The sequence below is a fragment of the Lepisma saccharinum genome, chromosome 4 (genome assembly GCF_977018435.1).
Source record: "Lepisma saccharinum chromosome 4, izLepSacc3.1, whole genome shotgun sequence".
NCBI classification, from domain to species: domain Eukaryota; kingdom Metazoa; phylum Arthropoda; class Insecta; order Zygentoma; family Lepismatidae; genus Lepisma; species Lepisma saccharinum.
The window spans coordinates 53,490,018-53,515,052 of record NC_139232.1 but is presented as its reverse complement, the minus strand read 5'-3'; the positions used below and the strand labels follow the sequence as shown (position 1 = coordinate 53,515,052).

The 25,035-nt window shown below is 37.4% G+C and overlaps 1 protein-coding gene across 4 annotated transcripts in view; it reads right to left on the bottom strand.

Annotated features, from left to right (window-relative positions):
• Nucleotides 1-25,035, bottom strand: part of loqs (double-stranded RNA-binding domain-containing protein loquacious) — a 51,015-nt gene that overhangs the window by 8,876 nt on the left and 17,104 nt on the right. For 3 of the 4 annotated variants that reach the window (XM_083120514.1, XM_083120516.1, XM_083120515.1), the window contains exons 4-7: nucleotides 21,182-21,363; nucleotides 19,316-19,434; nucleotides 15,114-15,263; nucleotides 5,743-5,854 (exon numbers count right to left, since the gene is read on the bottom strand). In XM_083120514.1, coding sequence (XP_082976640.1) covers nucleotides 5,743-5,854; nucleotides 15,114-15,263; nucleotides 19,316-19,434; nucleotides 21,182-21,363 — 563 coding nt within the window. The remainder of the gene's footprint in view (nucleotides 1-5,742; nucleotides 5,855-15,113; nucleotides 15,264-19,315; nucleotides 19,435-21,181; nucleotides 21,364-25,035) is intronic. The other variant, XM_083120517.1, reaches the window with a different exon arrangement.

The following is a 25,035-nucleotide window of genomic DNA, read 5'->3' as shown; positions in this document are numbered from 1 at the left end:
TAATCCGTTCTTGGACAGTGCGGATGGTTCTGCCAATGTAGGTGTTGTGGCATTGGCATGTGGCCTTGTAGACACCAGGGGATGCAAGTTTGGGTAGGTAGTATCTCTTGAAATTGGGTAGTGCTCTTCCGATTTGGGATATAGTTTTGTGTGCCAGTCGGATGTTGAAGGGTTTGAGGTCCTTGGCAAATTTGCCTGATGTGGTGGGGTGGTATGGAAAAGCGATCGATTTGGTTTTAGGATTTTGGTTCGGGTTATCTGTCTCGTGGGTGTCTGTGCTGGGCTTCTGGTTTTGCACACCACATGGATAGCTGGCATTCGGTGTAACCGCTGTTTAGTCCTATTTCAGTTATGCATGCTATTTCATCATGGAGGTTGTCTTCTGTGCAGCTGTGTGTGTGAAGGCTCTTCTGTAGAAGTTCATCCATTCTCCAGCTTTCTGTTCTGGTTGGTAGTTGGATTTGGCATGGATGTACTGGGTGCCCGAACAAGGTTTCCTGTATACAGACGTGATGAATTTGTCTTGGTGTCGTTGGATGCTTAGGTCGAGAAAGTTGAGGCAGTTATTTTCTTCCTTTTCAACGTTAAAATTTATGTTAGGATGTATGTTGTTGAGGGCAGTTAGGAGATGGTTTAAGTCCTCTTCCTGTTTGTAAATGACTAGGGTGTCATCGGCATATCTTCTGTATCTTATATGAGCAAACTCTGGTTGGGTGAATATTGAGTTCTCTGCCACACGCAGTACAATGTTGGATAGGGGTGCGGAAAGGGGGTTGCCCATCGCTAGACCTCCTGTCTGGTGTAAGAAACTGTCTTCGAACTGGAAGTAGTTGTTGGTGAGGCAAGCTTGTAGGAGGCTGCAGATTTCATCTGTTACAAATGGGGGTGTGCCATTGCTGAGGAGCCATGTTCTGGTAGAGTCAAGTACAAGGGTAATTGGAATGGAGGAGTACATATGCACTAAGTCGATGCTGGCTACTTTACAGTTGTTGGCTTTGACGAAGGAGGTGACAATTTTTTTTTGCTTCAAGGCTGTTCTTTAGGCAGCAGGTAAGTTTGTCACTGTGAGCAGTCAGTTCTGGAGGAGCCATTTGGTCAGGTGAATACTGGGTTGATTGAACCTGGCCACTATGATTCTTAGAGGAGTTCCCGGTTTATGAGTTTTGGGTATGTCCTATGCACAGGGAAGGCTGGGGTGGGTGTTGATTAATTTCTTACTTTCACTTTCTTGGAGGAGTGTACAGTTCTCTACGGCTCGGCAGATGGCTGTATTGTATCTGCTTGTGGGGTCATGTTTCAGATTTTTGTAGCCTTCAGAGTTTAGTTTTGCATGCATTTTGTCATTTTTCCCATTATGACATATTGATTACCCTTTTTGTCCGATTTTATGCACCAACAATTGTTATCCTGTAGCCACTTTCAGAATTCCTGTGTTGTGTTCCTTAGTTTACTATGCACTGTGGGTTTATGTTTGCCAGTAGGTTGGGCGTGTTGGCAGAGGATGATGGATGCACACGTAAGGCGTACATACTCGGCATCTAGGTTAGATTTCGTTGCAAATGTGTTTTTTTCAGCAGAGCAGATTAAGTCTAGGGTGGGGGGAGTCACTCAGGAGGTTGAATTTGAGGCCGTGTTGGAGGAGGGAGTGGAATTCTGTCAGCACAGTGAGGTTGATTATGGTGCTGGCGAGGGTGCTGTGGTTCGCTGGTGAGGTGGCAGGTTGGTAATTTCTGTTAGGATTATTTTTATCTGTTTTCTGATGTTCCCAGCATGAAGGTAATGTTTGATTCTCGGTTTTATGTAGTCACGGAGGGAAGCACATGTTTTTTGGAGTGATGCTTTTTCACGATGTTTATCACTGATCACTGAACTTATTGCCCGTTTTTCGGCATTGAACACGACCTTTTTAGCACTATAGCTATTGGCAGGGGTTTTCCACTTGAGGAATTTCGGGGTCACTTTAATGTTCCTGCATGTCTTGAGGAATGCTATGTCCGCTTGCCGGGTTTCTTGTATTTTCCTGATATTACGCTCGTATTCCAAAATCGGAAGAGCACTACCCAATTTCAAGTGATACTACCTACCCAAACTTGTATCCCCTGGTGTCTACAAGGCCACATGCCAATGCCACAACACCACCATTGATAGAACCATCCGCACTATCCGCGAACCGATTAATGAACATGTAAATGATGCCAAAAAAACTCACCAAAATCAGGCCTTCCTCAACACCTCCTCTCCACAAACCACACCATCTCCTCCATATCCATACTTCATCCAACCGGCTCTGTCATAGAAAACACTGTCAAAGAAACCCATGCTATCATCCAACAAAAACCAGCACTTAACCTGGACAATGGACAGGCACACCCTACTTGGCACCCCATCCTCAAAAAGATCCCTGACCAGAAAAGGAAAAGATGCGGTGCACATACTCGATCCTCTCCAGCCACATGGGGAACAGGATCTGCACCGCAGTGAGCAGCATGGCCCAGCCCCTCAACCACCACCCGGCAGCAACACCTGACAACAGGAAGCAGACGATGCAAACGAGGATACACACGCCAGTGCCGCCGAATGGGAGAAATTGCAACTACCGACCTGGGAACAAATAAAGCAGTGACGCGGTACCATTTGTGCTCCAGACCCCGTACCCTTAGTGAATGAAGACAGAGGATCTTCGAAATTAATAGGATTTACCATTAAATTGTGCAACACGGAAATGAGAAATTTCTAAATTTCATGTAAGTAATATTAGCTGATGTTATTTACTGTTAATAACATTCTAATGTATACAGTAAAATAGGTTTCATCTCAATACTTATCATTATTTGTGTCAGTATGCAAAGGTATGTTTGTCACATACGTGACTGTGGAATGAGCCTTAACACATTTATCCCACTGAGAGACATGACAGTCAATTCCATTCTTGTAGAAGCTTGTCAGCTGCTGACAGATCCGCAACCTTATCCGGTAGCATACGTCCTTGTCCCAGTGAAACCTATGTGGATGATTCTCTCTCTTCAGCTTGCCAAAAATAAGAAAATCCCATAGGGAAAGATGTGGGCTGCAGAGAGGATGCTGAAGTGTTTCCCAGTCAAATCCATGAAGAGAATCCCTCACCCGATTGGAAGTGTCGGTGCTGGTTATTGTCGTGGAAAAAAGATGGTGCCGTTTGATAGCATTCCAGGGCATTTTAACTTAATGGCATACCTTAGTTTGTGCAAAGTGTCTTCACAGCACCTCATGATTAAGCCTCGAGATAGTTGACAAACTCAGTTGAAGGAGGTCATCATGACTTTCCTGTAACTTTTGTGTAAAGCTCTGGACTTCTTCTTCTTCCACATGTTTCCACTGTTGGCTTTGCCTTTTGTTCTTGGGTTCAAAAGGTGGCATCACATTTCATATTGTGACGATACAGGACAGAAATGCATACCCTTCCTCATGATACTACTGCAGGTGACCCAGAGATGCAGCCAGTCTTGGAGTCTTTTGTTTCTCCATTATCTAATGTGGAGCCCATCGTGTGCAATTTTTCAGAACTGTAGGTATCTTTGATAATGGTGTGTATGGAGCTATGGCTTAGCCCCAACAGTTCTTCCTGTGATCCATCGGTTTATCTGGATAAGGCCATCAACTTGTGCAATAACATCAGGAGTAATGGAGTGATGGGCCTGTCCTGGGTGCAGATCGTCTTGCAGTGACATGCATCCATCTCGGAATCTCTTATGCCACTCCAGTATATGTGGACATAACATGGCATGCTCACCATATACAACAGACATGCGAGGATGAATTTTTCGTCCTCCATCCCCATCAGCAGTCATAAAATGAACCACAACTTTCTGCTCTTCTTTCTTTGCCTCTATTCTGATGTTGGAGGAATACATGTATCACTACTCTCAATTCCTTCGCAATAAATAAACTAGTGCGAGATGTCACTGCGCTTCTCTCCTTCCCCACAGATGGCAATATTGTTCATAAACGCAGTGTTGACAACTTTTGCATGTCTTGAGTTCTATGCATGGTGACCTATTTTTATGTCTGGATCTTGTATAAAATCAAAATTGAAAGAAGTAGGTGTAATACTCTTCAGACAAAATGAAATGGTTATGGATGATATTTTGCAGCCTGGGCATAAATTCATGTTAGAACATTCTGATAGTTATCAGTCAATATTGGTAAATTTCCTGATAATTTTATCAATGCAATATTTCAACAATTTTTCCTTTCTTTTCGTCCTTTCAAATGCAAAGCAAATACAGTGAAAACTTGATTTTACGTTCTTCATGGAACAAAGGTGAGAAACTTAAAGGTGGGAAAATGTAAAATTCAGGAAAATTTTGTAACATTTTGCTTTATTGATACTATGAAGATTAAATGTGTAATGTGGGGAAATGTAGAATCCATGAACATAAAAGCAGAGTTTTACTGGGTATGTACAATCAAAAGAAAAATTGGAGTTTTGGTATGCAGAAGAAAGTCTCTTAAAATTTAAAAAAATTCTTAATAAACAGGCAAGCTCGAACACAACCACGCACATCTTAATATCATTAATTGATCCTATCTTCAACACAAATGCATGCCATCATATTTTCAATGTGCTAAACTGATGGTTCGTTACATCACAGTTACTAACACCAATTTTGACTTTAGTCTGCTGTCGATTGTGCCTGAACACTTTAAGTGGTTGACTTTCGATCTCTCCCGTAAAGTTCCCAGGCTTGTGTCCCAGCCTAGGCATAGGTGTTCTTTACTAGTGTTCCTTCAATTTTATCTAAACATCACTTTTCTCCATCACTGTGATTACACAAAACTGGCAGAATTACTGTGATTACACAAAACTGGCAGAAAAGAACAAAAATACAAAAAATACGTTACCCTGATTTTCATCATAAGTATACTTCCTCTGACCTTATGGAGCTGGGTCTATACTGAGAATCAAACCTGAACCACGAGTAGGAGCTGCCAATGATTAAATTTCCTGGGAAACCTTTTGAGTGACAGCACCGTTAGCAATGTCTGCTACAAAACCAAGAGTCCAAGGTGTGAATTATGAGTAAAGCAGGCATATTATAATTTCTGTCTTTCTATTTCAGTTTTTTAAACTGTATTTCTACTTCTAGTTTAACTGCAACAAATATTTATAATCAGGTGGAGAAGAATACAGGGCACCTGAAAATTTTCACCTGGTGTCTCAATTATTAAATTCAGTTCTTTTTTAATATTTCAAGTTCACTTAGAGAAATTTCAATTACCTTTTCTTTTAATAACAAGTACACACATGTGCATCATGTGTATCATTAATTCAAAATAATAAACATGCCATTATAAATTTTTGCACTACTGGTAGCCAAATTAAAAATCTGCAGCAATATGGTCGAGTTGACCATAATATTAGAATGTATTGCATATTCACGCTGTTATCAGTTTCTAATAGATTTTTAATCCAATCTTGTGTTAATTAATAAATTAAATGTTTTAAGATCACATTCCATAGATTATCTTAGTTGGATGCATGGCTTTCTTTGCCCATCCATACACCATTCATTTTCATCATTACAAGTGATCCTGACAGAAGGAAAAGAGATGTAAATAATAAAAAATACAAATAGTTCCTGGGAAATCATTTTGTGTTTGTACTGGGTCTATCGCTTGCTCGCACAATATTATTCAATAAAAAAAACAACAACTATATTTTAGAGTCATGGTTTGGTTTAAATGAAAACTATGCAAGCATACCTGACAAAGACCTCTCTTCTATGTCGACATACGTCACTTCAAACATTTGCTCCGATGCGATTTCTTGCAGGAACTGGACAAAATCAAAGCTTTTGTCAGTCAAGGTAGTAGTCTGTAAGAATAAAGAATGCATACTATAGTTATACATATTAATCAATAAACGTTACCTACCATATTATATAAATTCGAGTATAATGCTCCGTGGAAGGCAAATATGGTGGAATATAAATTTATACCTGATAAACTTCCACTGGATTTGTTTAGCAAAGGTCCTGAAGTGGCGCAATTATTCAGAATTGCTTTGTGTCATGTGTGTGTGTGTGTATGTCAGAGATGGGACAGATCATGGGCTAATATCAATCCAATATTTCCATAAATAGCCTTATCTTAGAGCAAAATTCTATCACCTTGAAATTTTTTTATCAAAAATAAAGATACAATTTGTAATTCTATATTTGATTGAATATCAAGAGCAACATTGGTATTAACTAACTTACAAATTTTGTCTAAATGAGCAGTATGCAAGGGATCAGCCATGTAGGCATACATATTCAAGCATGCAAACTCAATCACCATGCCTTTAAGACAGGATTTTTATTGCAATGGATAAAAAAGACAACTACCATGCTTAACCAAAAAGAGCAATCATCAAATTACAATTACCACCACCTTTAGAAGCAAAATATCTATAGTTGCTTAACCTTCTGCAAAGCATACCTGTGTGTGTGTGTGTGTGTTTATTACATGTGAAATTCTGAATTAACTCCTTCAAATTAGGGAAAATATGCTTTCTGGCGCATCCTCTTTACTGGAAAAATTCATAGGTATATTAGCAATAACTTTTGCGACTGTTTCTTCATCAATTTCATCTAATTGTTTTTTTTTTATCCTGATTATTGCAACAAGCCTGAAGAGTCAGGAAAGCAATATGAAATGTAAAAAATACAAATACAAGGGAGTAGCAAATTAAATCCTTATATTCATTTATCTTGGAATGTATTGAATGCACTTACATTATTTTTCGACATTGTCTCCATGGCATGCAATACAAGTGTTCCAGCACTTTTGGTGCATGGACCACCTCAACGAAAAAATAAATTTGGTTGTGAGTGTAGTCACTCGTGCACTGCCTGCGTCAGCTCTTCATTGAACTTGAAAGACTTGCCTCCCAGCACTTCTCAGAGCAGTCCAAAGATGTGAAAATCACTGGGGACAAGGTCTGGCAAATATGGTGGATGTGGAAGACACTCATAGGTAGGGATGTGACGAAGCTGAAAATTTACCGATGCCGATGTACTCACTGATAATTTTTGGAACCGATACCGATGCCGATTTTTAACCGATTCCGATACATAAGATTATTAAACAGAAATAGGATGTTATTTTCTGCATGACAAAAATAAATTTGGTATGTACATTTCTATTGCATATCATATGTATATACATATATATTCTCAAGAGATGCGAATGTACATTTGCATCTACAAAAGGTTATATGAACTTAGAGATTTAACATTAATACACAAGCAGTTCTTTGAAATGCAAAATGAATTCCTGTTCTGCCAGATTCAACTTCAGAAATACGAGATTTGGAAGCACTTCAGGAAGTAACCTACTTCTTCTCTTATCACTAGGGGCATGCATATTTCGTTTTTGACGAAAAAACGAAATTTGAAAAAAAAACATTGTAGTGTTAATTTTTCATGTTTTTGAAAGGTGTGAGATGCATTTTGTGACCATGTTTTGTCACGAAATAATGCGAAATGAACTGCAAAAAGCGAAATTAACTCTTAAACACGAAATTTACCATTTATATACCGACGCGACACTTTCTGAAGTCTGAAGTACCCTGTGAGTTATGCAATTCCCGGAAAATTGATTAATTCTGCTGTTAATATTGGAGAAGCAAAAATGGACTCCTTTACACAGAAATAAACTTAATACTCTTATAACTACATAAATGTGCTATTAGAAGTGAAATGTTAATTCTGTGGAATAAGTGTAGTTTTTAAATCAAATTTTGGATTATATTCACAATTTTAAAACCAAAATGTCTTTATATACCACTTTTCATCCAATTTTTCACCGCTATAACACCGATATTTCATTTTATTTACCGCTTTTGAACCCGAAATTGACTCCGTTTTTGTACCGAAATTTTGGTTTTTTATTTACCAAAAATATGTGCCTCTACTTATCACAAATCTGTTCAGCAACACTGAACACTCAATCACTGAATACTGATGCAGCAGGTATGCTCAAGTATTTTCTCAGCACTTGCTTCAGGTTTGAATACTCATTTCTGAATTTCCAATACAACAGCAGATCCTGGTTCAGCAATGTACTGTTTTATTTCCAATTTATAGTTAGGTTGATCCTCTGAATGAGAGTTTGCAATAATTTTATTACAAAAAACTCTACAATAATGACGAATCATAACCAAATTTTCAATAAATCTTACTAAACTAGAATATGAAACTTGTTAGAAGGTAAAACTCTAGTATAATCTGTACCGGTTTAAATATCGGATTTTTGCCGTTTCCGATACCGATGCCGATATGTCAATTTCGGCCGATTTTCATACATCTGTAATCGGCTTCTGCACATCCCTACTCATAGGTCAGATCTTAGATTGTTGCAACAGTTGAATGGACAGCATGGGGGTCAAGTATTGACATGTTGCAACAAAACACCTGTATTCAGAAGTTAAAGTCATTTGGACCTAACTGCAGGAAGCAAGTAGTTCTTAAGGAGATTTGTGTGTGTTGCACTGTGGCGACTGTTTTCCCTCTCAGTGTGTAGTGTTCCATTATGGTCCCTTTTTTATCCCAAAAGAGAGTCAGCATAACATGTTGTGCCAGTGGTTTTGCTTGGAATTTTTTCAATTTTGGTGAGGAATTATGATGTCATTCCTTGCTCGCTTTCTGTTCGTGGTAGTGTAACTAGGTTTCATCTTCACTGACATTCCTCCTAGGAAGTCATCACCTTCACTTGGAAAGGATTCCTCAAATTTCTTGCAGGCACTGACATAATCAATTCTGTAAACTGTGTTTGGCACAAGCTGTTACTATTCCCGCACTCGCCAAACATTGACCTCTAGAGCAGAAACTACACAATGTTGTTACTGTCTACTGTCAAAACCCCTGTGTTGTGGGAAGCCAGGCTGAGAATAAGGTACACTTGAATGCACAAATATATGTACAGCACACTAACCACTTCCACGATAATTGTGCAAAATGAACTTCTGGAATGACATAAAAAGTGAGGAATAAATTAGGAACTGGAAACAACACGTGTTTAAGTGCTGCTTCGACAGCAAATGGCAGGTAGGAACAAATGTGGTTTAATCAGCTGGCGTGGCATTCTCCTTGCAGAAACTTTATGGAACTGCGGAACATCATGGACAATATAGATTGCAGATCCATCACGGATATCCATAAAGACAGCTGGAATCACTACTCAATGTGCCTGATCTGGTCAAACAGCGCATCACAAAAGTAACACCATTTAACAACTTCCTAGTCCATTCATACACTTACTGCAGGGATAGACATGCATCACCACACTTCAATTTCATTATTTGATGGATTTCGATAGGTTTGATACCTACATTACTCCAAAAACATGTAATGGAACCATGTTTCTCCTTGGTAGAAAGACCATCTTTACACGCAAGCATGTCATATTCTGATATAATGCTGGACACCTGCTGGCCACTCTTCACACCATAAGTATCACTGTTGCCAAGTTACAGAACGGTAAGTGCTGCTGAAATTTTCAGCACACTTTTTAAGTTTAATTTGACTCTGCCTCATATCAGCAGTTTCAGAGAATGCATAAATTATTATAGCATGTTTTATATCCATTCTAGGTTAGCCATGATAATGAATGGATAATAAAAGTTATAAAAGTTCAACCATGGAGTTGTTCCACATTAGACATCCAAGTGTATCTGGCTGCTGCCTTCATGGAATAGAAAGGACCTTTATAAAAGTTCGCTATCTAGATCTGGACTAAATCAGTTTTCTGGTAGCACCTCCATGATTCAGTGATATATCTTACAACATCTAACTGAGCAAAGCACAAAATTAGGAAGGTAGAATGTTAAAGAAACAAAACTTGGGAATCGGAACTTGCACTGCTTGAAATACTAATCATCCTTAGCGAATGTTAAGAGCTTTCTTAGGGTGCTCCCACACAGGTACACCGAGTAGGGCAACTTGGGGGCATATTCCGGAGCATGCACTACATTCTATAGTAAGATATGGCACCACCTAGTGGCAGCGAGTGATGGGATCCTTTAGAGGATATTTGGAAATTAATCAGATACATTATTCAAGACATTGTTTACAATATACATTGAAGCGCCAATTGTACACCTCTCTGCATTATCAATTCAATCTTCATGGTTCCAAAATAGCAAAATGATATATTTTCCCCAAATTTTACATTTTAAGTTGTTTTTTTTACCTTCGTCCCCTGAAAAATGTAAAATCGATGTTCCACTGTTTACAAACATCACAGCTAGTGCTACCAGAAAAGAATAGGGTAAGTGTTCCTGGGCCATATTGAATAATACAGAGTGATTCAAAAAGATGGGCTCAATTTTGTATGGCTATATTTGCTGAACTATACATCATATGTGAATGATCTACATTTGAGGAGGATGTCCTAAAGTTTCATAATATCACAGCTAGAGTGCTTGCCAAATGCACACACGTACAGTGGCACTAGTTGAGAGCAGAATGGCTACTATGAAGCACAAGATTTTTGTGTTCATGAAATCATTAAAACTGAGTGTGCGACTGCAGTGCAGCATGCATTTCATCTCAGTTTCAACATTGGACCTCCAACAAGAAAAAGCATTTGTCGCTGGAATTGTCAATTTGAGCAAAGAGGCAGTCTGTGGAAAGGTGAGATGAATTGAAGAGCTGGAGGGAGGCATATTGAACATTTATAAACTTTATTGCCAGTATAATCAAATACAATTTAAAACTTTAGGACTACCTCCTTCAAATGTTATGTAAGATATGTATACGATGTATATTATATATAAATATAATATTAACTTACGTTTTGTGAGTATTGAGGTAACTCCTGCGACGTTTCGGGGCGCAACTGTTCCCTTCCTCAGCCTGCTCACGTTTAGGTTATGTATAAATCATAACCACGTCGAACTCTCCATAGATTCAGGATATAGGATTGGTAAAAGGTGTATGGTTAAAAAACAATAAAAATCTAAAACCCATTACAGGTGCATGTCAAACTACCATGTCGTTTTCCCTATTAGTTTTTTAACCATACACCTTTTACCAATCCTATATCCTGAACGGATGGAGAGTTCGACGTGGTTATGATTTATACATAACCTAAACGTGAGCGGCCTGAGGAAGGGGGCAGTCGTGCCCCGAAACGTCACAGGAGTTACCGCGATACTCGATATTATATTTATATTAAACTTGTGAGTAATTCACACAACCTTCATCATGAATACGATGTATAGTTCAGGAAATCTAGCTGTACAAAATTGAGTCCATCGTTCTTGATCACCCTGTAATGTATTTTCAGTCTTTGTCACATTCTAAAAGGCTTACTAGTTATTCAAGGCAAGTTAGAAGTACTATGTGTGGCTCGGGGTTGCACCAAAACTTAACCTCTACATCCCGGTGGTAGCAGTGGCTGGAAAACTGTGCTGTGGTGCATAACACTCATGATGATGAACTATTACAAACTATTACAGGAAAGAAGACATCCTCATGTCATTCCTTGCTTATTTAGCAACAAGTGCTACATAACGAGTGTCACCTCAGTTTCCAGTAGAATTTCTGTGGAATCAGATACCAGGAAATAAAGAGTTTTGCATCTGCATCCCTAGCCATCTATTAAAAATGCAGTCCAACACATACACATATTTGTTAAAACACTAAAATCACACACAAGCAGCACGATAAAAATCACTTTGGAGTTTATTCCAAGCTTTCGACTCCTTCATGGAGTCATCTTCAGGGCTGGTCGAGGAAAGATGGAGTAGAAGCGGGTCGTTACACTGGCGTTACTTCTAGTAGACAGTAGTGGTAGGTTTTTTTTATTAAAGTATCATGCTCTTGTGAGAAGGGAAAATATGGTATTCTATTAAAAAAAATAATCTAAAATTATTACTCTTAGTGTCATTCAACCATACAAAATTTTGCCAGTGCAACGACAACCACGTCTACTCCGTCTTTCCTCGACCAGCCCTGAAGATGACTCCGTGAAGGAGTCGAAAGCTTGGAATAAACTCCAAAGTGTTTTTTATCGTGCTGTTTGTGTGTGATTTTAGTGTTTTACCAAATATGTTGCCGGCACGTGATGTAAGAAGTTTTCTACAGTCACATACACATATGTTAGTTTGGTGTCATGAGGATGTAAAATTAGCAACACTGGTTTCACAAAATTCGAATGGGAGAATTTATTGCTGGTCAATACTGCAGTCAAGTGAACATCAAGTATACTCATGCACTATAATATGTTCCAGCCCTAGTATTAACCAGCATTTAACACATCATTCCTTGAAAACCAGATGATATTTCAGTTCTGTTTATACATGCACACATATGAAGGTTTGACATACTCAAATTTCACTGAAATATGAGTATAAGAAGTTTGTCAAAAGCTAATTTTATTCCTTTTTCTTAAAAATTTTAAAACATGGAATTGTGAAAAACTCAACAGAGGGGTGAAAGTTCTTTTTAAACCTGGATGGAATGGCTAGGGCTTTCACAGTAGGTATAAACTATTATCAACAAAATTTTGTATGGTTGAATGACACTAAGAGTAATAATTTTAGATTTTTTTTTTGTAAAATTTAAATATTCATCTAATTCTGTTTTTTTTTTGGGGGGGAATAGAATACCATATTTTCCCTTCTCAAAAGAGCACGATACTTTGAGGGGAAAACCTACCACTACTGTCTACTAGAAGGTTTTCTGCTATTTGGTAGGAGAATGTTGGCAAAATTCTTATCAACCGCATGACAAAAATCCACATTATATAAAGATATTAAAAAAAACTTAGGCTTTGTGAAAAAAATACTTAATCAGGAACTTTGATTACATTATGCAAACATAAAAAGTCACAGGAAATAGTTTTTCTTCTACATTTTTATGTGCAGCACTGCATATTTGAAAGCATGCGCTTCAAAATCTTGTCACAAGAGGCTTACATGTAGAAGATGCTCCTACCCGCTAAAGGTTAATTGTTCAAGTCTTTTGTAGGTCCCACACATCTTATGTTAAAAATTTTGTGGTTCATATGTTAAGAAAGCTTCACCACACATGGTATATACCTATGGTCCAAGAATGGGAGAACTTATTCAATTTCAATTTGTGTGTGTAACTGAGCTTGTATACTGTACTGGCCAGTGTGGCCATTGTAAACACACATCCGAGTGGAAGATCAGCATATTGAGTGGATTAGAGAAAGAGAAACACATGAACAATTTTAGTACTTATCACAACTGAGATAACACTGAAAAAATATTGATTGATTTGGTGTTTTAAGTCCACTTTATGCACAGTAAGGCTAATCGGAACTGAACCTACAGTTTTAAAGTGGGATCCGAACCACTATGTGCCTTCACCGGGAATCAAACCCGGGACATTGATTACAAGGTGACAACGCTACCACTGTGCCATCGGGGAGGCCCTATTGATTGACTGATTTGCTTTATTTTACTTTGCTTTTGGCTATTTGCATATTTAGACTTTTGGCTAAATGTGAAGATGGGGACAAGTGATGATCTGATGAAATTGATGAATGGACATGAACAAACATCCATGTGCTAACCACTCCATCACGGGGGCTGGCTGAAAAACATTGACTGTTGCAAGAAAATGAATAAAAGTAAATTGTATGATATATTAATCCAGCAATGGCGATTGGGTGCCAAAACTGGGGGGAGGGGGGTGTAGAGGACAATTTACTTTCTCTTGGTAGACAAGGCTTACCATTGAGAAGATGTAGCACAGCAGCAAAAAATGGCAAAAAACTGACTGACCCTCCACGCAATTCCTAATCCCCACCACTGTGCTAAACACATTTTTTTAGGCATCGTAAGAAAATGACATAAATTTTGTCTTTTATTTGGTTTCTAATGTTCACCACTTTTTTTTTTACACACACAAAGCAATAAATAATGCACAAGTCATTAATTTAGCAAAAACAAATTTAGATTATGTTTGCCACATTATTGTACATTACCATGTTTTACTATGTTATTTTTAAGTTTTAGTATGTTATTTTGATCCGATATAAAATTCCAAACGGTCCTTGAAGAACCTGAAAGGTTCATTGACCTTCTTAATAAATATGTGTTTCAAGGTGAGAAAGAAATTGCATATTTAGATATTTACTTTTTTAGAAAGTAGGACATGGAGATTATCCATAAAAATTACAACAAAATGGCAGGATTTTGCACTAAATTATCAGATATTTATCGATATATCAGATCGGTAAAATATCGGTAATTTTACCGATACACCGATATGCCTATATCGGCTGATACCGATAGAGTATCGATTAATCGGTCCCATCCCTAATTTCTAATATGCAAGTCTACTTAATTTTTTAAGCTTTGCAGTTCATGATTTACAATAAAAAGATGCTTGTTAATCCATTTTCAAATTTTCAGTCAGCTAAAAGTCCTTTTTCATAGGAATTAATCTTGAAATAAAAGGGCAAAATGTCAAGCATTCATCGATCGTTCCTGGATGAGGGTAAAATTCCAAGTATTTAAATATGTTCATAAATTTGTGAATTCCGTCGGTTACGTATTGACTACAAAAGACTAAGGTTAGGAACAGACAAACTTTTCAAAATCATTTTGAAATATAATTTTAATAGTATTTCTTTAAATGAGAATTTTAGGGAAAATATCATCAAAAAAGTGATAAAAATTAAACTGAAAAATCCAGGTCAACAAAATACAGTAGAATGTCACATACTTATTACTATTGTTTGTAAACAGTTCTACAGAACAAATAAGCAAGGTCACGGAATTTAAAAATCATCAATGATCACCATGCTTTGATTGGAGGGGATGGGAGCTGCAGTAATCATCACTTTATATTGAATGACTACAAATCATTCTACTCATAAACAGAGCACACATTGTAAAAATTCCTAAATTGGGGATAATAAAACAGCAAGCAACTGTAAAATGCAGAATGTAAAACCAAAATTTCAAATTAATTTACTTCTTATGTGGCATTACCACTTAACGTTGATCAGAGAAGGCTAGGAATATATCCATAAAATTAATAATGTTTACGTCAAGATTCAAGATGAAAGTACATTGTAATATTATCATTAATGTAACCTACAAATATACCTACCTGCAATAGTGCTAATTTTTCTCCTGAAGATGATTTTAGGTTCTTGTGGAACTGAGACACCTTGTGACTATGGGGTGGTGTGAGGGTAGAAATTTTACTATCTTTCAAATCAGCATACCGAGCAGCAACCGCAGCAACTCTTTGAGCTATCTACAACGAATGTGGACAGTTGTAAGCAAAAAACACACGGAAATTCAATTACACGTTACATTATCAAAATAAATTTGAAGAATATTGCTTCCTTCTGCACAGTCATTGGTTTATTAAAGTTTCCTTTCATTTTCTCAATACATTTCATTTGCATTCATCTTAATAATTATTACAATGTATCACTAATTATATTGAAAAACCCTCCATTTTACTCTTTTTATTAATTCTCATATACAAAAGCATACATATAAAATTTCTTGAAAAAGCTAAATTGTAAAATTTACTGCGGAAACACTCAAAATCCGAATTAAATATGACTGTTAATAATTGATATTTTAGATTTGCTGCTCCTTCTACTGCTTAGGAAGATAGTAAATTAAGGTATTGCTCAAAATGCAAAAACCCTACTTACCAGTAAATTTTAATTATTGTAAATATTAATATTTTGTTAATCATCTTTCTCTGGAAAAATTACTGAAGGCATTATTTACTATATTTCTATTTTCCGATTCAGCAAGATACATAGCCATGGAAATATGTTGGTTGTAATGAATTTCTACTTGTTTACTTTTTACAACTTGTGCAGGAGGATGAGGAAATTGGAAGTAGGCATGGAAGTAAGTTTGGAGTTTGGAGAAACTAGTTTCCACCCTTTTAAACTTTTAATTTGTACAAAAATATGTCATAAAAGTACAATACTTGAAGAACTGCCTCATATGTCATTGGCTGAAGTGTCTCACCTACCACTCCAAATCTACTCAAAATAAGTAAAGGGTACTATCGGAAGACGGGGTATAATTTTAATGCGAAGAGCACCGAACCTACGCTACTTATGACCATAGAGAAGTATTACCAAATCGCAACTTGGGATGTATTCTGTTCGAGGAGCTATGCAGTTTCTATGCAGATAATCAAAATATTACATTAAAATGGTATTTCATTACAAAATTTAATTTTTCTCACAGAATATGGTCATAGAAATGATGAGAATTTATCTTTGTATAACTTCCAAGATATTAGACTTGTCAAACATATTGGTTGTAATGTTGTGCACCTTAGAACATACACTATATAGCCAAAAGTCACCGGACACCCAGTGCTGTTCATTTAAATGACACCAGCCAGGTAACTAAGATGTCGGACCTCCCTTCACTATTATTACAGCATTTACTCTCCAGGGCAGGCTTTCCACTAAGTTCTGGTACATTGCAGGTGGATTTTTTTTCCATTCGTCCTGTAGCCTTGTAAATAGTTCATGGGTGGATTTTGGTCGAGTGGGTCCAGCACGCGACCAACACTCCAGTTTATCCCAAAGATGTTCTATGGGGTTCCAGTCAGGGATTTGAGCGAGTCAGCTAAGCACACCCACCTGATAGTCCTCAAAGCATGATGCATTGGACCCTGCTTTATGGACAGGAGCATTATCATGCTATTGTCTAAAAAGTCTTCACAAACTTCCTGTTCATGTTGCGACTGTACAAAACTAATGGACCGAGCTCAAACCAGGAAAACAGCACCAGACTATGACACTACCACCACATTCACTTGGGTGTCCGGTGACTTTTGGCTAAATAGTGTACAAGGGTTGCTCCAAAAGTAATGCCTCCAATTTCTTTCTCATTGCAGGTGACAATGTAGGTGGTTGTTGGTGATACAGTAGTGAATCATCCTGAAAATATACCTGGTAGTTCGTTACTGTGTGACAGATGGTGGGAGAGAGGCAACCTGCAGATTTGAGATCTGACTTGGATGTCCATTTGAAGCAACCATGTGTGATTAAATTCCTTCATGTGGAAAAAGTTGCACCAATTGAAATCCATTGATGCTTGCTGCAGTTTTATAGAGATTATAGATGTTAGCACAGTGAGGCAGTGGGTGGCATGTTTAGGCAGTGGGGAAAGTGAAGTGAAAGACGGACTACATTCTGGACGGCCATGCACAGCTGTCACGCAAGGAAATGAGATGCGTCTTGATGATCTAATCTGGATTTCCTGGAGCGTGGAGAAACAATCAACTCTGACCGCTTTATTGCAAAGCTAACAAAAGTTAAAGGCTTGAATTTCCAGAGTCAGACCAGAGAAGAGGGGAAACCTTTTTTCCTGAAGCATGACAATGCCAAGCCACACACGAGTTTCAAGACCAAGGAACACATTGCCAAATTTGGCTGGACTGTCCTTTCACATCCACCATACAGTCCTAATTTGGATTCATAAGATTTCATTCTTTTCGAGCCAATGAATGATGCCTTGTGTGGGCAACATTTCCCAACAGATGATGCCATTATCACAGCTGTGAAACAGTGGACTAAATCGGTTGGTGGTGATTTTTACAGCGTGGCATACAGGCTCTTGTTCATCACTGGCAAAAATGTGTAGAGAAAGGTGGTGATTACATAGAAAAATAGTGTCTTGCAGCTGAAACTGTGCTTTATTCAATGGTGTATTGTGATCTTTTGTATGTGATGTGGTTTGTCCGGAAAAAAATTGGAGGTATTACTTTTGGAGCAAACCTCATACATGAACTCTAGTGATTAAATTCAAAATGATACTTTCTGATTCTAATACAACAGTATTTGTATCAGCAGAGAACTACAAAATAGAATGGAATTGAGAGTTTTTCCAGTGACAATGAATAAAGAGCTTATAATACAGGGAAATTTTATAATGTTTGCTTTACTGGGATCAGAAAAGTAAAATGTATACACAGGAAAATGTAAAATCATCATTGCACTTTGTACATTTCCTTTGCAGTGCTCTTCCTCTTTCTCTGGTTCGAAACCCAGCCTGGGAAGGGATGTTTGTGAGTGTCCATTCATCAATTTCATCATGCCATCACTCATACCCATCTTCGCAAATTTGCCAAAAGTGGCACAAAAAGCAAACTAAAATAAAGCAAATCAATCAATCGACAGTTGTCAGTTACACTGCATTTACAAGAGCTGCAGTACGATTTCATTCTTGCTCTGCCTTATTTTACAATACTCATGTGCACCTGCACTGCATAATTAGAAGCGAGATGCTAGAGTGAATCATGCATGCAAAATGTAAATGAACTTCTCAACTCCCCCCCATATTTTCAAGTCAGCTGCTCAGCTGAATAGCTCAAATGAACAGACAACACACTGCCAGCAAGCCGGTGACAAGGTCATATGAAGAACATATTCTCACAGGCTATTGGCCAGGTGTCGATAGCCTGAGAGAATCTGTTCATAATTAATTGCCTGCAAAGTTTAGAGACTTATTCTAGGTCCAAGTTTTCACTTGGAAATCGAGGGAGAAAGTTTAATTTTTTCTGTTGTCAGAACTTGTTAGTTACAAACAACTTTAAGAATTTTAATTATTTCTGCTTTCAGGTGAAAGTGGAGGTTGGTAAAAAACTACACCAAGACTTACGAATGTCGCCTAAATAAAATTAAATCAAATTGAATATAAAGTAATTATATTACTTCCTACATCTTACAATAAACAGTTCCGAAACAGGTCTTCTTTCATTTCCTCTTAGTGTTTTCATGCGTATTTGTAACTACGTTCACGTGAAGAAGTTACAAGCAAGTATCAGCAGAACAATCATTTGTAAACAACTGTATACACACACACCTTGCACAATAAGCAAATCACATAGAAAACAAAGCTATTGTACAAACAGCCATGGTCACTCACATACAGGGCTACACTCACAATGGTGCTAATCTCCATGACAACAGTGCATCATGCAATTTCACATGAAAGAAGATAACTACACCTACACTGAGGGAAAAAATGTATCAAAGGCAAAGACAAGACAAAGTTAGGGAAATCAAAGCAAAGGATTTGAATTCCTATTTCTGTTATTTTACACACTTTCCTGCTACTTTTCCTGGTCACTGCGATGATGAGGATTGAGGATGGATGATAATTAGATGAAATTAATGAAGGGACTCTCACAAAAACACACATGCCCAAGCCAGAACTTCAACCCACAAACTTTAGTGGAGAGATCGAAAGTTGACATGCTCGGTCGTCAAGCAAAGTATAAAAACATAACTGTCATAAAGTCCTACATAAAGTACATACTTCATCATCATCTTCTAAACCAGGTGTAATATTTGGCTGCTCCATAGGAGTATCTTGTAACTTCTGCCACATCTTGTAAGCAGCTTGCCGCTTAGCTAGCTTCTTGGATTTACCACTTCCTAAAAAATAGGAAAATCTGTCTAAGTGTAAATTTACTAGCCCTTACAGAAACCAGCACTAACTACAGGATCCTGAATGCACAAAACTTAGGTCAAACGATTAACTGATGTTTAACATTATGAATAACACATTGACACTGGTAAGTTTCATGACTACATATTGAAATTTTTAGATGCTAAAAATATTTCATAACATGTCATTAATGTTTAGATATTTAGTTTGTAATTCATGTACATGAAACTCATTATTAGTTTTATATTAGGGATGGGCTGATACCGATCAAGTAACAATGTAAAATTTACTGATACCAATATTCTACCGATCCGATATAAAAATTCCAAATAGGCCTTGAAGAGCCTGAAAAGATCATTGACTTTATTAATAAATGTGTGTTTCAAGATGACTGTAGTGCAAAAGAAAGTGAATATTTATACATTTATCTTTTTAAAAAATAGGGCATGGAGATTATCCATAAAAATTATAATAAAATGGCACAATTTACACTAAATTAAAAGATATTTATAGATATACCAGATCAGTAAAATAATCGGTAATTTTACTGATACACCGATATGCTTATATCAGCCGATACCGATAGATTACTGATTAATCTATCCCATCCCTAGTTTATATGTCGAATTTGTTTGTCACAAATACTAGTAGTCTTTAACTCTTAGATACATCAGCTGATGCAGGGTGTCCACTCTAGAAGCATGATAAAATTCAAGTATATTTCCCAGGTTTCAAGGTGAACTTTCCAAAAACTCAAGGGTACAAGCAGACGCTTTCTCTATTTCAACCTTACGTATTACCACCTCTCCCCCTTCCTCCCACACAAATATATTAACAATATAAAGGGTCTGTGAGATTCCAACATATCCAAAAATTCAAATTCAACGGTATATATATATATGTGTGTGTATTTACTAATATATATATTGTAATATATTGCCATTTCATATATTGGGACTAGAAATGTATCTAGAAACAAAAGTCACTAATATTACAAGATATAGTAATCTACGAAAAATTGTTAATTGTATAAGAATTTCAAATTTACCTAATCATCTTGGAAGATATCTTATCTGCAATAATCTTCCGTCTGTCTGCAAAAGACGCTAACAAAGCAAATGGATTGAGAGAATTCTGTTTTATTCTCCTTCCTCAATAAAAATAAAAGCTAAACTGTGAAAAATGTGCCTTAGGGCATTAATAAATATGCATAAATTCAGGGGGATTTGGATTAACAAAAGATGCAATTTTTCATGTCTATGGAGAAAAATTCAAGCAGAATTCAAGCATAATTCCCAGTCAATAATTCACGCATAATTCCCAGTGAATAGTCACCCTGTGATTATGTATTCATAATTACAATGTACCACCACACCAGAATCCTGTTGACAATTTTGGGCTCTCCTTCTTGGTTGGGAGATGTACTACATATTTGAAATTACTGTCTAACAAATAAGAAATTTTCCCTTGAAGATCTCAGAAAAATAATTTGCCAAAAACAATTTCAAAGAAAGAGGTCACATTTAAAAATGGGCTTGATTTGAAAAGGAATATTTTTTCAAACTGCTGCTCGCATGCTGCTGTCCATTTTACATATTATAATTTAATCCTTGAAAAATAACTAACATACAACTTATAAACTAAAACTACAGAGAGAGAGATTTTAAAATAATTTGACAAAACATTTAGGTAGATTCCAAAAGACACCAAAAGAACATTCATCATAACACTTACCTGTCTCTTTATGCTTAAAAACAACACACGCAATGGTAAACTGGCGTTCATGCGGAAGACCTTCTTCAGACACCAACTCATACGCTGGAGGCGGCCACCTGCGAGCCATGCACATCTCCTGCAAGCTGCCAATGGGATTTCCAGGGATCTTGTCATCATACGGAGACACAATCTGGCCTGCTCTGAGTATAAAGAAAACAACAAAATGGTAATTCTTGGCAAAATTTAACTTGCATAGTATGCAAAAATTAATGTAAATGGGAAATGCATAATAACCATTGAAACAGGAGGATTTAACTTTATTGGGGACAAAAAAAAAGTAAAGTGCTCCCCTGTGCATGAAGCATGCCATGAAGGCATGGGGGTAACGCATTGGGGACAAAATGATTAATTTGACTATAAACCAGGGATGTGAAAAATTATTTGATACTCTACTGGTTTTGATTTGGTGTTTTAAGTCCACTTTATGCACAGTACGGCTAATCGGGACTGGACCTACAGTTTAAAGTGGGATCTGAACCACTCGACCGGGTATTGAACCTGGGACCCCTTGATTACAAGGCTATGATGCTACCACTGCGCCATCGGGGAGGCCCTGATACTCTACTGGTATCAGCCAATATAGGCATATTGATATATCAGCCTGATATTCGAAAAAATTATCTGTAGCTCAGTGCAAAATTCTACCATTTTGTTATATATATAACTTTATCCTGATTTCATCAAGTAAATGTGTAAATATGCAGTTTCTTTTTCAAGACAAAACAGATTCCCAACACATGGTTACGAACATTAATTAAGAGATTCTTCTTGCAGCATTGCACAATTATGTTGGATCAATAAAATATTGGTTATCAGTACCTGTAAAAGTTTCATATCAATCTAATTCCCCAGTTGTCTATGATTATTTTCATAGGAGTCTTTCTGTTATTGTTCTTATGAATCACAATGCTCAAATTATGCTCTGACAGATTAATTGAAACTGGATCTACAGATTAACGTTTAGGTGCCTGGTCGTCTCGATCGAGATGCTCTTAGGTAACCGTTGGGTGTCAGATCATCTTGATCGAGATGCTTTGTTAAGGTCGTAGTTTTTATGTTATAACTTCACGATTTTTGGCTAGACTTCAGATTTTCTCCTTTCAAATTCAGGGCTCGAAAAATCCCGGTCGCAATGGTGACTAAAAATTTCAACCTCGCGACTGTGATCTTTTGCTGTAATATTGCCGTTCTTTAAGTTTGCATGTACGAAATTTTGAAGGTTCTAAGTTCAAATTGCAGTACAGCGTAAGTTAGCAAATTATTTTTTTCTCAACGTTGTGAACATTCCATTGAATCAGTAACAATTTCTTACTATTTGTCCCCCAACCTCACATTTCCCACTTTCTCACACGATTTAGCAATGTTTTAAATACGGTGATGCTCAGCTTCTAATAGATTGATTGATTTGCTTTATTTCCCTTCGCTTCTTGTGCCACTTTTGGCTAATTTGCGAAGATATGTTGAAATTGATAAATTAACTTTCACATAAACCCATGCCCAGGCCGGTATTCGAACCAACAACTCCTGGCGTCGTAGCACTATGTACTAACCACTTTGCCACAGAATGGCTAGTAGGTGGCTTCCTGGTGCCTGATTCTCAGAGCTGGCGCCTAATTCTGAAGAAGATTTTTCGAGCATTGTTCATATTGTTGTTAACACATGTATTTAACACAAATGATTGTTGCAAGTTTTTTTCATGAAAATGGCAGGAAAAAGGCGACTTCTTATTTGTCTTTTTGCAAGGGAAAAATTTTGCGAACAAAGGAAGGCCGGCTTTGTTGTTCTAAAGCAATGCGTTTCCCTCACCCCTGGAAACTGCATTCGAAGGAAGTTTGTTTATCAGTACCCGAGGTCAAAAGGAATGTTTTCTGTGCAAGCGCAAGTGGGGGGTGGGGGGTGGGGAGGGTGAAGAGGGGTTGTTGAAACTGCATCATAAGAAGTTTGAGGTGCGCTGAAGAAAAGCCTTTGTTCTTGAGCACAAGTGTTTCACAAGTGGCTACAAAGGTGATAATGATGCAAATATTTTTCTGTATCTTACATGCCAGCGATAATTTCTGTGTGTTCGTTGACCTTTTCATATCCTTTTTTTCGGGGGGCATGGGGGGAAACTCCAATTTGTCTTTTAAAAAAATGATTTTTGGGGGATTCCCCCTCCCCCTCCATATATACGCCAAATTTGCATAAATTTTATATCGTCTGAATCTGTGATTCATTCCGCATACAACGATATATCATTTATCTCTCTAAGGCAATTAGCCTCTGAGCTATAGTCATTTTAATGTAACCCTGCATTTTGCAGGCCTTTCTTTCGTTTTGGGGGTACCACTCGTGTTACATTGGTCATATGATAATGATGCAAATATTTTTCTGTTTCTTACATGCCAGTGATAATTTCTATGTGCGTGTTGACCTTTTCATGTCCTTGGGGGGGGGGGGGGGGACCAATTTTTTCTTAACATTATTCTTGGGGGATTCCCCCTCCCCCTCCATATATATATAAGCCGAATGTGCATACATTTTATATCATCTGAATCTGTGATTCATTCCGCGTACAACGGTATATCATTCATCTCTCTAGGACAATTAGCCTCTGAGCTACAGTCATTTCAAGGTAACGCTGCATTTTGAAGCTTGAAACAGTGGCGTGCTGACCATTCCTTTTGGGGGTACAACTCACGTTACATTGGTCATAATAATGCAAATATTTTTGTGAAACTGCCGTTAGCGTGGCAAGTTTCGCCTCTGGCAATCTGGTTCTCAAAGTCTTCGCAGTTTTGTTCATCGCCAGCCTCTGAACATATTTCTTCCTTAATCTCAATAGTTTCCAATCCATCCTTTCCTACTACCCTTGATGCTTTGACATAGCTTCGCAAGGTGTCTTCGGCAAGCAAACAAAGAGTAAAAGGTGTCGAGTTTCTGGATGCAGCGGTGACAGATGAAATTTGGAAGATCATCATCTCTGGAAACCTGCACAGACAAACAGGACCGTATTTTGACGGGAAGTTGACGTCTTTCTCCTTCTGCCTTGAAGATGTTTAATTTGCTTTTCTTTTTATTTGCACACAAACGACATAGTTCACGGAAATCATCTCTCATAATTAAAGTCATGTTTACACCGAATCATATAAACTCTGCACTTCGGGAAAAAGTAATATATATATATATATATATATTTTTTTTTTTTTTAAGTACTTAAAACCAAAATTAGGCTTCTTCTTCCACACACGCTGTAACAACAGTCGGCATCGCACTGTTCCTTACATGCCAGCGAAAATTTCCATGTGCATGTCGACACGTGTCATGTACTTTTTTCTTGGGGAAGGGGAAAATCCCCATTTTTTCCGAAATTTTGGAATTTTGGGGGTTCTCCCTCCCCCACCACATATACGCCAAATTTGCATACATTTTATATAGTCTGAATCCCTGGTTCATTCCACGTACAACGGTATATCATTCATCTCTCTAGGGCAATTAGCCTTCGATCTACACTCACTTAATTGAAACTCTGCATTTTGCTCAAAATCGGCCCGGGCACCAAGGGGGTTACCTGTGAAAATGGCCTTGGGTTCCTAAAGATTAAAGTGGAATTCAAGATTTTGAGTTAATTTGAAAAATATAAAATCTGGCAGCCATGTCATATTTTCTGGAGAAATGAAAAAAAACATCCATTTTATTTCTGAGTAAATTAGATCATATATCCAAGTTCATTTTAAAAATACCTGTGTTCGTGTTCCACTTTTCCCTTACAACTATAATTTAAATTTTAGTAAATCATGTTTTCAGCCAAAAGAAATAAGATAATAATATTTTAA